The sequence below is a fragment of the Suricata suricatta genome, chromosome 8 (assembly GCF_006229205.1).
Source record: "Suricata suricatta isolate VVHF042 chromosome 8, meerkat_22Aug2017_6uvM2_HiC, whole genome shotgun sequence".
NCBI classification, from domain to species: domain Eukaryota; kingdom Metazoa; phylum Chordata; class Mammalia; order Carnivora; family Herpestidae; genus Suricata; species Suricata suricatta.
Genome location: NC_043707.1, coordinates 188,244 through 200,510, shown reverse-complemented (window position 1 = coordinate 200,510; position 12,267 = coordinate 188,244). Strand labels below are relative to the sequence as shown.

Below are 12,267 nucleotides of genomic sequence, written 5' to 3'. Positions count from 1 at the left end.
GCGCCGACGGTGGGGCTCCAGCCCCCTCCCCATTTGCGGTCGTGCGACTTTCTCCCCGGCCCGCGCCGGGGCTCCTCCCGGCTCCCGCGGCCCCGCGTCGCGAACCGGGGAGCCGGCGAAGGGCTGGCGCCGGCGTGGGCTCCAGGTCGCCGACAGCCGGGTGGTGGAGCTCCTCCGAGGCTCCTCGGGGAAGAAGCCACATACACCCGAGGGAGCCGGATGGGCCTCGAAACCCCCGCCGTTCCTGTTCTGTACCCAGGGGAGCCGTAAATGGAGCTTTTCTAACATGGGTTCCTGCAGAGTGCTTTTCCAGCCCCCTGTCCCCCTGGTCACACAGGAGAGCCTCTGTTTAGCCAGCGCTTGGCAGTCGTTAGGTAGGTTGTGCAATGATTGCTGTAGGGAGGAGTGGAAGATCATGATGGTTGTCTCAGGAGAAAGCGGTTGCACCTTGCACAAGTGTACACCTGCTGTGGTCTGTGTCTTCTTTTCTGCTGAAGTAATGAAGTTGTAAGTTCACATTGACACATTCGCAGGGCTGTGCAGATTCTTTGCACTTTATTTCATAGGTGAATAAGTGCTTTTTTAGCTTTCTTTGTATATTGAGTTGCTTTTGAATTGCTTCCCATATTTTTATTTCATACAAACTGAACAATTGTGGCCCCTCTATTTTATTTATAAAGGTTCAGTGTATCTTTGCCTGCCTACATCAATCTGCAAGGGAGTTGCAGAAAAGCCTCATGTTCATCGAGCCGTGAGTCACAACCAATTTCTAAGCTGTTATAACAAAAAAGTGTTTGCTTTTTTTCACAAATAACTTTAAAAGTGTAGTTTAGAAAGAAAACATTTTCAATAAAAAGACACAACATTAATCCTGGATGCTTGCAAATCCTAAAATATATTCCTCCGTTAGTAGTACACAGCTCTGTGGATACACAGATTAGCTTTAAAATTTGTCACATTCCACTTTGCCTTTACTTTTATGTATCATTCCCCTGACTTCCTTACTGCAGGTTGGGCAAGAAAACTTTTCCTTTAAAACTTTTCAACAGCGGGCATAAAATTCTGCAGCTGAGGGCTTGAAGAATGCAGATGGGCACAGTATGTGTTGGAACTCACAGTGTGTATTGACTAACCTAGTTCCTTTTTTTTTTTTTTTTTTTTTGGTATTGTCTTGTTAAAAGTGACTCCCAGGTGCCAACTCTTTTTTAAGGGTGGGGGTGCTGGGGGGTAGGAAGATCAGGTCGAGACTATTTATCAGTCCGTGGTAGAGTTTGAAAGCTTTCTCCTTCATGTGACTTTGGGCAAGATACTGCCTATGCATTTGTCCATAGCAAATGATCAGATTAATATGTAGCGTCTGTTGGTGGAGAAACTACCAGCTGTAAATCATATGTGGTGATTCATGGCCCTCTGACTAGCATGAGTTTTGGTATCATTGCCCACATGTATGTGTGGGGTTAATGGCCTTTTGGTGCTCAGCCTCTTACTTCAGATTCCTTGACTTCTTTGGCACAATGATGGAGTCAGATCTCATTAAGTGTGATTCTTCATGATACATTCAGCATCAAAAAACATCTGTATTCCGCTCCAGTTGTACATTATCTCTAGATCAGCTTTTCATTGTATTTGGTAGTCTGCCAATCATCCAGGTGAATTGTTGTACCAGATATGCATTTGTGTTTAACGTGATAATATTGTCTTATTTAAAACCACAAATGAATTTCAGGAGACGAAACCAGACAGAGGGTCAAGTTTACAGATGACCGTGTCTGCAAGAGTCACCTTCTGGACTGCTGCCCCCACGATATCCTGGCTGGGACGGTAGGTGCACTGGGTTTGGGAGAACATCACAGAGCACTCAGACGGGGCCTGTGCGGGCAGCGAAAGGGTTACAGGTTGGATTCTATTGTCCTTTACCAGGCAGAAATCATGTGTTGTCCTTCAGGGATAGACCTGTTAGCTTGGTGGCATTTTATGTTATGGGACATGTGTTATTGCTGTAAAATTCATTCTGTAAGTTATCAGATATTCATAGAATCATTTATGTGGAGATATTCATAACTAAGTACTATGAGTAGTCATTTCACCAAACCCGGAAGTATGCTTTAGGTCAGCCTATACTTTGAAAATTCTGGGTTATTTTCAGATCAAACATACGGTAGACCTTTAATACAACAAGGTACATTTCATCCCCAAGTTTTGAGGTCCCCCCCATTTTGGGAGCTAGAGAGCAAGTGGGGAGGCGCTGAGGGAGAGAAGACAGTCCCAAGCAGGCTCTGCTGTGTTCACAAAGAGGCCGACGTGGGGCTTGAACTCTCAAACTGAGCCACCCAGGTACCTCCCAGAGTTTTAGGTTTTTAAAAAATCAGATGGGTATGACACTGAACTTCTAGTTTTTAGTTTAGTTTTGTTTGAATCTGAGTTTTAGGTTTGTTATGCCACCCTTTCAAGAAATCAACACATGGCTCCAGTGAATATAGACCCCTAAAATTTTATGTTCCCTTGAAACAACCAAACGAATAAATGCGAGTGTTATGGAATGTGCGTTTATTCAAAACCAGATAGGATCAAAAAAGATTAACACATGGAGAATTATCTACCGTGATTCAACTCCTTACAGAAAAGGAGTCTGCTGAAGATGACCACCATTTTCAGATTGCATAGCCACTTTATGGAGTATGAAAATTGTACTTTTTCATTTTAAGGATCAAACGTGCATCTACTAGGGAACATTTTCTTCTTGATTAATCGTTGCTTTTGTTACTACCCTTGTGGGGGAGCAGCCTGTGGAAAACCACTCATATGTATTAAATCTTCTCAAGCTGATTCTTCAGAGAACAAATAAGAAATGAATTTCAAACCCTATACTTTTTTTTTGGGCTGGTTTCTTTCGTTCTTTTTTTAAAATATTTATTTATTTATTTATTTTAAAAAAATTTTTAAAAATGTTTTTTATTTATTTTTGAGAGTCGGAGAGAGACAAAGCAAGCAGGGGAGGGTCAGAGAGAAAGGGAAACACAGAATCTGAAGCAGGCTCCAGGCTCTGAGCTGTCAGCACAGAGCCCGGCGCGGGGCTCGAACCGACGAATCGTGAGATCATGACCTGAGCCAAAGCCGGACACTTAACTGACTGAGCCACCCAGGCGCCCCTATTTATTTATTTTTGAAAGACAGATACAGATCATGAGCAGGGGACAGGCAGAGAGAAGGACACACAGAATCAGAAGCGGGCTCCAGGCTCTGAGCTGTCAACACAGAGCCTGACGCGGGGCTTGAACCCATAAGCTGTGAGATCATGTCCTGAGCTAAAGTCAGATGCTCAACCGACTGAGCCACACAGCTGCCCCTGCCTGTTTTTTTTTTTTAAGTTTTATTTATTTTCGAGAGAGAGAGAGAGAGAGAGAGAGAGAGAGACAGACAGACACAGCATGAGCAGGGGAGGGTCAGAGAGAAAGCGAGACACAGGATCCAAAGCAGGCTCCAGGCTTCAGGCTCCAAGCTGTCAGCACATAGCCCGACGTGGGGCTCCAACCCACGAGCCGCAAGATCATGACCTGAGCCGAAGTCAGGTGCTCAACTGACTGAGCCCCCCGGCACCCCTTTTGCCTGTTTTTTTTTAATTGTTTTTAATGTCTTTTTTATTTATTTTTGAGAGACAGAGACAGTGTGAGCTGGGGAGGGTCAGAGAGAGAGGGAGACACAGAATCCGAAGCAGGCCCCAGACTCTGAGCTAGCTGTCAGCACAGAGCCCGATGTGGGGCTCAAACCCACGAAACGTGAGATCATGACCTGAGCCGAAGCTGGCCGCTTAACCAACTGAGCCACCCAGGCGCCCCCCCCTTTTGCCTGTTTTTTGACCAGGTGTAGAGATAACTTTTTGCTCTAAATTGCTGTGGGTACCATCAATGCAGATTAATGATTTCCACTAGTTAAAAGGAGTTCAGCTAAAGGAAAGTCTTGTGGGCGGGGGGCATCACAACCTGGAATTGTTGATTGATCTTAGTGGAAGAAGCCAGAAGGAGCAGAGGGGGGTGGATGTTCATGAGAATTACGCATTTCTGTATTTCGAGTGGGGAGGTCAGATGCCTGGGTAGCATTGTTCCAGAATGCCGGTGAGAAAAATAAAGAGAATGCGGGCATTTCCTACAAATGTTGATTGTGGTAGGTACAGATTAACTCACCAGGTATGTATTGGATACTAGCTGTGTGACAGGCACTGGGGAAATGGTGCCTGTGAGACAGAGTCTTATTCCAGTGGAGGAAGAGGACAGACAATAAATGGATAATGGATTGTTCTGGGTAGAGTGATAAGCAAAGGCCTCTCATTGACTTTGGACCAGAGACTTGAATGGTAAGAAGGAACAGGAGCAGGGTTGGGGGTTTTAATACTCTGGGTGGCAGGTGGAGCCGAAGGACAGTAGGAATGCTGCTGGTGTGTTTGAGGCTGGGGGAGGGAGAGGCAGGCAGAGGCTGTCCAATCAGATGAGTTCTGAGAAGGCATGGAATGAGCAGGGTCACTCCTGGGTGGGGCTGGCCGGGGGCAGCTCCCCAAGGGGAGTCTAAGAAGAAGCAGACTAAGGAGGAGGAGAAACCCCAGGAGAATCCATGTTACTGCGAAAATGCAAATAAATGTCACGGGCTGCTAAGTGTGTCTTAGGACGGGGATTGGAAGACTGGAGGGAGCTGGTTGTAAAGGTCAGGCCTCACTGGTATGGGCCACATAGGAGTGGGAAATGGGGGGTAGAGGTGAGTGATGGGTCTTCTGAGGAGTTTGTGTGTTGTGTCAGATTGAAGTGGAATGAATGTGATTCTTTATAGTGGCTGGGGTGCCTGGGTGGCTCAGTCCATTAAGCATCCAGCTTCGGTTCACGGTTCCCAAGCCTGCTTGGGATTGTCTCGCTGCCCCTCCCCCGCTTATATTCCCCCCCTGCCCCCCCCCCCGCACCGCGGCAAAAATAAAACGTGTAAGAAAAAAAAAAACAAAGTATTGTGGCTACGTGAAGGTGGCTATGATCTTCAGTCTTCCAAGGGCTGCTCCGGGCCCAGGTTGTGGCTCAGAACCATCTCCTGCCACTAGGTAGGCAGCAGGCAAGGAGGAATGGATGTTACAGTTCTGTTAAGGCTGTGAGGCCCCAGGGTGGCTTAATCAGTTAGGCGTCTGACTCTGTCTCAGCTTAGGTCATGATCTCATGGTTCATGAGCCCTACATCGGGCTTTGTGCTAACAGCATAGAGCCTGCTTGGGATTCTCTGTCTCCATTTCTCTCTCTCTCTCTGTTCCTTCCCCACTTCTGCGTGCACTCTCTCTCAAAGTAAATAAAAAACTTCTATTTCTTTTTTGATTTTTTTAAAGTTTATTTTGAGAGAGTCTCAGTGCGAGTGGGGGAGAGGCAGAGGCAGAGGGAGAATCCCAAGCAAGCTCCCTGCCAGCAGCACAGAGCCCAGTGTAGGACTCGAGCCCACGAAACTGTGAGATCATGACGTGAGCCGAAACTGAGAGTTGGATGCTTAACTGAGCGAGCCACCCAGGCGCCCCAAAATAAATAAGCTTTTAAAGAAATGTATTAATGGGGGAATACAGTATTGGTTATTAAGGTTGGGAGAGTAAGGTAGCTGGATGGAAGGTAGTGTAACTTGTCTCAGTGGAAAAAACTTGTTTTCCAAATGTTGTGGAAGGAGCCTTTAGTTCCCTGCCCTGTCAGCACTGTGAAGCCCCTAGGAGGTAGAGAACACGGATGTTTGTTCGGGAAAGGAGATCTGACGTGCTGGGTTTAGCAGCCTCTTGTGGCACTGAGCTCTGTTTGGCGTCAGCTGCCAGGGAAGTTAGCCAGTGCTTTGTGCCTCCTTTGGCAGAGCTGAAAGTATATAGACGGAGTAGCTGTGGGACCCCGCTCTGGCCACTGCTTGCGTTAGCAGCGCTGCTGGAGCCTTGTCAGCCACAGGAAGGCGGCAGTGAAGCCTTTCTTCCCGTGTGGTCAAAATGTCAACATTTACCTGACAATTTAAGTTTTTATTTTTTTAATTATTATTATTATTTTTTTTTTTGAGAGAGAGAGAGGAAGCAAAGTTGAGGGGAGAGAAAGAGAGGGAAAGAGAGAATCCCAAGCAGGGTCTGTACTGTTCATGCAGAGCCCAAGGCGGGGGCTTGAACTCATGAACCGTGAGATTGTGACCCGAGCCAAAGTCAGAGGCTTAACCAGCTAAACCGCTCAGGCACCCTGTGACAATTTAAGTTTTTAGAATGAAGATTGATTTGTACTTAAGATGCTTAGTACTTAATTCTGTGGCCCAGCAATTGCACTACTTTTATCCTTTGGATAAAAACATGCTTGATTCGAAGGGGCACATGCATCCCGATGTTTATGCCAGCACTATCGACAGTAACCAAAATATGGGAAGAGCCGAAGCGTCCACCAACTGATGAATGGAAGAAGATGTGGTTTATATATGATGGAGTATTATTAGACGCTCAGAAAGAATGAGGTCTCGCCACTTGCAACAATGTGGATGCAACTAGAGGATATTTGCTAAGCAAAATAAGTTCGAGAAAGACAAATACCATGTGGTTTCATTCATATGTGTAATTTAAGAAACAAAACAGGGGCACCTGGGTGGCTCAGTCGGTTAAGCCTCCGGCTTCGGCTCAGGTCAGATCTCACGTTCGTGGGTTCGAGCCCCGCGTCAGGCTCTGTGCTGACAGCTCAGAGCCTGGAGCCTGCTTCGGGTTCTGTGTCTCCTCTCTCTGCCCCTCCCCCTCTCATGCTCTGTCCCTCTCTGTATCAAAAATAAATAAAATATAAACAAACAAACAAAAAGTTTAAAAAAAAAGAAACAAAACAGATGAACATAGGAGATGGAGAACAAAAATAAGATAAAAACAGGGAGATGAACCATAAGAGACTCTTAAATACAGAGATGTTGGGGGGGGCGGGCTACAGGGCTCTGGGCATTGAGGAGGGTCCTTGTTGGAATGAGCGTTGGGTGTTATATGTAAATGATGAATCACTAAATTCTGTTCCTGAAATCGTTATTACATTTCATGTACTTAAGACTGAGCACTTCAGGATCTAGTCTTCCTCTGGCGGTAGGTTTTCTTGGAGATGCGGAGCTTTCAGTAGCTTTTAAGCCTTCCTGGGCTTTCGCAGCTAGTTTGCAGCTGTAGTGCTTCCTTTTCTTCTGTGGAGACTATTTTAATTAGAGAATCCTGTTGATACTGAAGGGAGTGAATGAAGCAGAAGTTGTCACAGTACAGGGACAGCAATTCTATTTGCACCTTTGGCTTCTAGAGCTGCTTGTTGCCCTGTCTCTAGATTCCCCTGTGAACCAAGGGACACGAGCTAGGTATGACTTCACAGTAAGAATGTTGAAGGAGAAAAGAGGTCTTTTGCATTTAAGTGGAGAAGTTGATCCAAATGAAGATAAGCTCCAGCCTAGGGAGTGCACTGTTGGTTCTAACTGGTGATAATAAAGGACGTTTGTTAGTGAGCATGGCACACGTGGTCTGTGAGACCAGGGTTCAGGATTTAGGTACTGCCAGGCTCCCTAATTTGAGTAAGATGTTAAGGACTTTATGATCCATGAAGTTTTAAAATTCATTTTGGACATAGTTGTAGTTTGAGCCTACAGGGGCTCGTGGACTCTTTACTCTTTATCTGCTAGTTGGATAGACCCGTGCTTTTGTCCCCAGTGCTTGGATTTCAGAGGTATCTTCCTCAGTGTGGTGTCGGCTTTTGTTAACTTGCACTGCCTGGCTTGATGGCATGAGCCTCGGCCTGCCGGCCTTCCTTGTGTGCCCTTGACGGCCGGGGCGGCAGGGGCCGGCGCAGAGTCCCACGCTCAGAGGTTAGGTACGGAATGTGCCCTGTTGTCTGATTGTTTACCATGTGTGTGCAACACGGAATAGCACACCAGGCTAACGTTACTGGTAACACAGGTCACTTGTTTTAGCAGAAGAGCCTTTTGTGGCCCAGTGTATGTCCCCAGTTACATCAGGGGTCATTAACTAGGTTAGGAGGATGTTTGGAGGATTCTTTTGGCGCTGAATTGCCCTATTCTGCTTTATGGTTTCTGGTATACGAAGAGCTACACAGAGCTAAGCATTAGGTTGTGTTATAATTGCCGAAACCTGATTGCTATCTGATGTTTCCTTTTCCTTGTCTCTGCACCTTAGGCATGGAGCATCTTGAGTAGTGAGGATTACAGGAAGGAATGCCTAGAGATTTGTGGGTATTGATGATACCTTGTTTTATGGCCTTTTCCTTGCCACCTTCCCCTCCCCCATGCTGATGTTCACTGAATAGACGTTTCTTCTATGACTGATGCAAAATAAGACTAGCAGAAGCTAATTGATGTGGTTTTCATTATTTCTCCAACTATTTCAGGCTTTAAAAGTGCTACAAACCTTCCCGCTTAAATGCATACAAGTCTCATAATTGTGGTGAGAGAAAAGTAAGGCTTCTTGACTGTATATGGTTTCTTCATTTTTTTGTTCTCATTTAGTATTCAAAGAAGGATTGTTTGTTTTGGTGACAGTTGAAACAGCAGGTCATGTGCTTTCTACAATGAGGAGATGCTCATGTGTAAATTTTTGTTTCTTTCTTGCAGCGCATGGATTTAGGAGAATGTACCAAAATCCACGACTTGGCCCTCCGAGCAGACTATGAGATTGCAAGTAAAGAAAGGGACCTGTTTTTTGAATTAGATGTAAGTTTTATTTAGTGTTAATTCGTCCCTACTGTGAAGAGCCAAATATCAGCTAACAAGAATAATGTGAGATTTGTAAGTTAAAGAGACGAGTAGCCATCCCCCACTCTCCCTCAGGGCGGGGACGGGGCCAGTGTCGCTGGATGGTTCCCTGTATGTCTAGCCCCCCCACTGCACTTTTGTGCATTTTGTGTGTATCCTTTCCTTTTCAGAGTGTTTTTGTTACATATTATTATGATTCTTTGGACATTATATTTTTGCTTGTTTTTAAGCCTTAGGAGAATTGTTTCATAACATAGATACTTGATAATCTCATTTTTTTCCATTCAGGACGCTTCTGTTTACCCATTTTGTTGGGTGTGGTTTATTTCCATTGCTGTTTGAGTGTTTCCCAAACTCCATTCATTGTTCATAAACAGTTGGGTTGATTCTAGGTGTTTTTTTTCTTTTACAAACAGTGTTATAAATATTCTTGAATATTTTTTTGGTACACGTGTATTAGGATTTATCTACGGTCTGTTCCAAGGAAGGGAATTGCTGGCCTGAGGGGATGCATGTGTTCCTCCTTGCAAGATAGTTCTGTAATGTCCTTTTTCTCTATGTTGTTTCTGTTGTTGATGAAGCCATGATATCAATTAGTATCTCAATAGTAGTGTTAAATTTTTGCAATTTAGTGGTTATAAAATGGAACTTCACAACTTAAAAAAAAAAAAAGAATTGTTGTCTCCCAAAGGAGCCCGTTTAGACCTTTATTCCTAATCTGTCCCCTACCCCTCCATGAAATTTTGTTACCATTAATACTCCTGCATATTAGCTTACGTGCTGTGGTCCTTTCCAAGGCACAAACCATTGAGATACGTAGGATTTTTTTTTTTCACCCTTCAAGCCCAGTTCTCATCCCTTTCTCCATTGAGAATAGAGGATTTAGAGTCACTCCATTTAAGTTTTTTCTTTAATCATCTATCACTAGTATGACTAGAGGTCGTGAAGTGTTTGATGCAGGGGCCCTTGGGGGGCTCAGTAGACTGAGCAGCCAACTCTTGGTTTTGGCTCAGGTCATGATCTCACAGTTTTGTGAGTTCAAGCCCAGTTTTGGGCTCTGCACTGGCGGTGTGGAACCTACTTGGGATTCTCTCTCCCTCTATCTCTGCCCCTGTCGCACTCACACTCTGTCTCTGAATAAATAAAGCGGTGAGGGCTGATGCCATTCCGGTTTCTGAGTGAAGACTGGGAAGGGACAGAACTTAGTGTGAGGAGGCAGGGGAAGAGCCCAAGGAAAGGCGTTTCCTCCTCCCCAGAGACCACTGTGAAGCATGTGTCATAACTTGAGTAACTTGTTTAATCCAGTAGCCTTCGAAGTGATTAAATCAACCATTCTTTCTTCAGACTTGTTCTTTAGCCACAGTGTGTTCTCAGTGTTGAATCTTTGAATTAACTAAAAATAAAAAATGTCCTTAGCAACAGCTCAACTGGAAGAAAAAGGGAATTTTTCTGTATTGTGAGTTTTCATTCTTGAGTAATCTGAAAATGCTTATGTGAAGAGGGCATTTGAGACATCAGGTTTCACAAACTGATACGTTCTCCAGGGTATATTTTGAAATCTCAGTTTTAGTTCTGTTTTCTGGATGACAAGACTCAGCACTTCTGCTAAATCCAAATGTCTGTGCGTTTTTTAAATGACCTGATGAATTTAAAGCTAGGAAATAGATTAGTAGGAACTGGAGACAGAGGCTGAACCACGTGGAATCATGTCATGTATTTTGATGGTGTGTCAGCCATTATGGAGAAAGTGGATTTTTACATGAACAGTGTTGAAAACTGTGTGCCAGCCAGTAAGAAAATACCCAGGCAGATCCCCACAAAATGAATTTGGGGGGGGACCCACCTGGGTTTTGTCATGTTGGTGCTATAAAGTCTAGAAGCTATAAAAGAAAGATGGGCCCATTTTTTTGTGTAAAAACTTAAAAATTTAGTGTATCAAAAATACCCATACATGCGATGCCGGCCTGCTCACTTGGAGGAGATTTTTTTTTATGTTTTTATTTATTTTTGAGAGAAAGAGACAGCGTGAGCAGGGGAGGGTCAGAGAGAGAGGAAGACACAGAATCCAGAGACGGGCTCCAGGCTCTGAGCTGGCAGCACAGAGCCCGACGCGGGGCTCGAACCCACGAACTTTGAGATCAAAACCTGAGCCAAAGTCAGACGCTTAACTGACTGAGTCTCCCGGGCACCCTGAGCATGTGACTTTTGATCTGAGTCATGAGTTTGAGCTCCATGTTGGGTGCTCAAATTTAAAAAAAAATTTGCCTTACATATAATGAGAATAAACTGGGACAGAACATTTGCAGTATGGATGATGACCAGCTAGTTATCTTTATATGTAAAATTCATCATAATTGATAAGAGTGGTGTCAATGACTCAATAGAAAGTGGGCAAAAAACAGAAAAGGACGTTTCCTCATGGGCATATAATCCTGTGGTAGGTGCTCACCCTCACTCAGAACTAAAGAGATGGAGATTTAAGTAATCCTGATACGCCTCCTGGGTAAATCAACATCTGGAAAGGTGAAAGCACATCCCAGTATGGCCAGTTCTAAGATTCTATCTCACTGATAATACTCCCATATGTACAAAGATAAATTTATTCTAGAATATTCCTACAGCATTTATAACTGCAGAAAGCAGGAACCAGGTAGACTTCCTCGGTAAGGGACTGGCTGAACCATGCTTGCTCTTTAGGACGGAACGAAGTAGAGCTGTGCAAAGAGAACTGAGCTAGTTGAGTGTATCGTTGAAGTGAATTTAGCTGCAGGGCACGTTAAGTGGATAAGCAAACTGTGATATGATGCTTCCATAGTATTGTTTTAAACACTGTTGTAAATTGCATATTTATTTATTTATTTGTGACCTCTTTGCCCAGTGTGGGGCTTGAACTCGTGACCCTGAAATTAGAGTTGCAGTCCTACCGACTGAGCCAGCCAGGCACCCCTCCACAGTGTGTATTTTTTTTTTTTAACAAGGAAGGATGGTGCACACTGCCTGACCTGTTTAGAGGTGCAGAGGGGTGTTGTAGAGGTTATGGACACTCTGGGTTGGAGGGCTAGCGTGGGTCAGGGGACCTTTTTGTGTGTGGTATGTGAAAATGTATCATGCATAGGAATTTTCCAGTGAAAAAGGTAACCAGCTCTCCCCCCAACTCCTTTAAAATCATTTTTGATCATACAGGTGACTCAAAATGTTTGTTAGCCAGGGGGTGCCTGGGTGGCTCAGTCAGTTCAGCTTTTGACTTTTGATTTTGGCTGAGGTCATGATCTTGTGTTTTGAGGCATCAGGCTCCTCATTGGGCTTTGCACTGATGGTGTGGAGCCTGCTTGGGATTCTCTCCCCCTCATTCTCCCCCTTCCTCGTGCATGCATGTATGATCTCTCTCTCTCTCTCCCTGAAAATAAAAACTTTAAAAAACTACACTGTTGGGAACATATCTAAGGGATATGTGCAAATGTGTACACAAAAGATGCTCATTGCAACTTTTTTTTAAGGGGAAAAAAAAGAGGTTGTAATGAAA

At 44.5% G+C, this 12,267-nt stretch overlaps 1 protein-coding gene across 7 annotated transcripts in view; it reads left to right on the top strand.

Moving 5' to 3' along the window:
• Nucleotides 1–680: 680 nt before the first annotated feature.
• Nucleotides 681–12,267, top strand: part of LUC7L (LUC7 like) — a 35,502-nt gene continuing 23,915 nt past the window's right edge. For 3 of the 7 annotated variants that reach the window (XM_029946114.1, XM_029946115.1, XM_029946116.1), the window contains exons 1-3: nt 681–751; nt 1,727–1,821; nt 8,604–8,702. In XM_029946114.1, coding sequence (XP_029801974.1) covers nt 8,607–8,702 — 96 coding nt within the window. In that variant the 5' untranslated portion in view covers nt 681–751; nt 1,727–1,821; nt 8,604–8,606. Of the gene's footprint in view, nt 752–1,179; nt 1,822–8,603; nt 8,703–12,267 lie in introns of those variants that run through there. The other 4 variants (XM_029946113.1, XM_029946112.1, XM_029946109.1 and 1 more) reach the window with 4 other exon arrangements.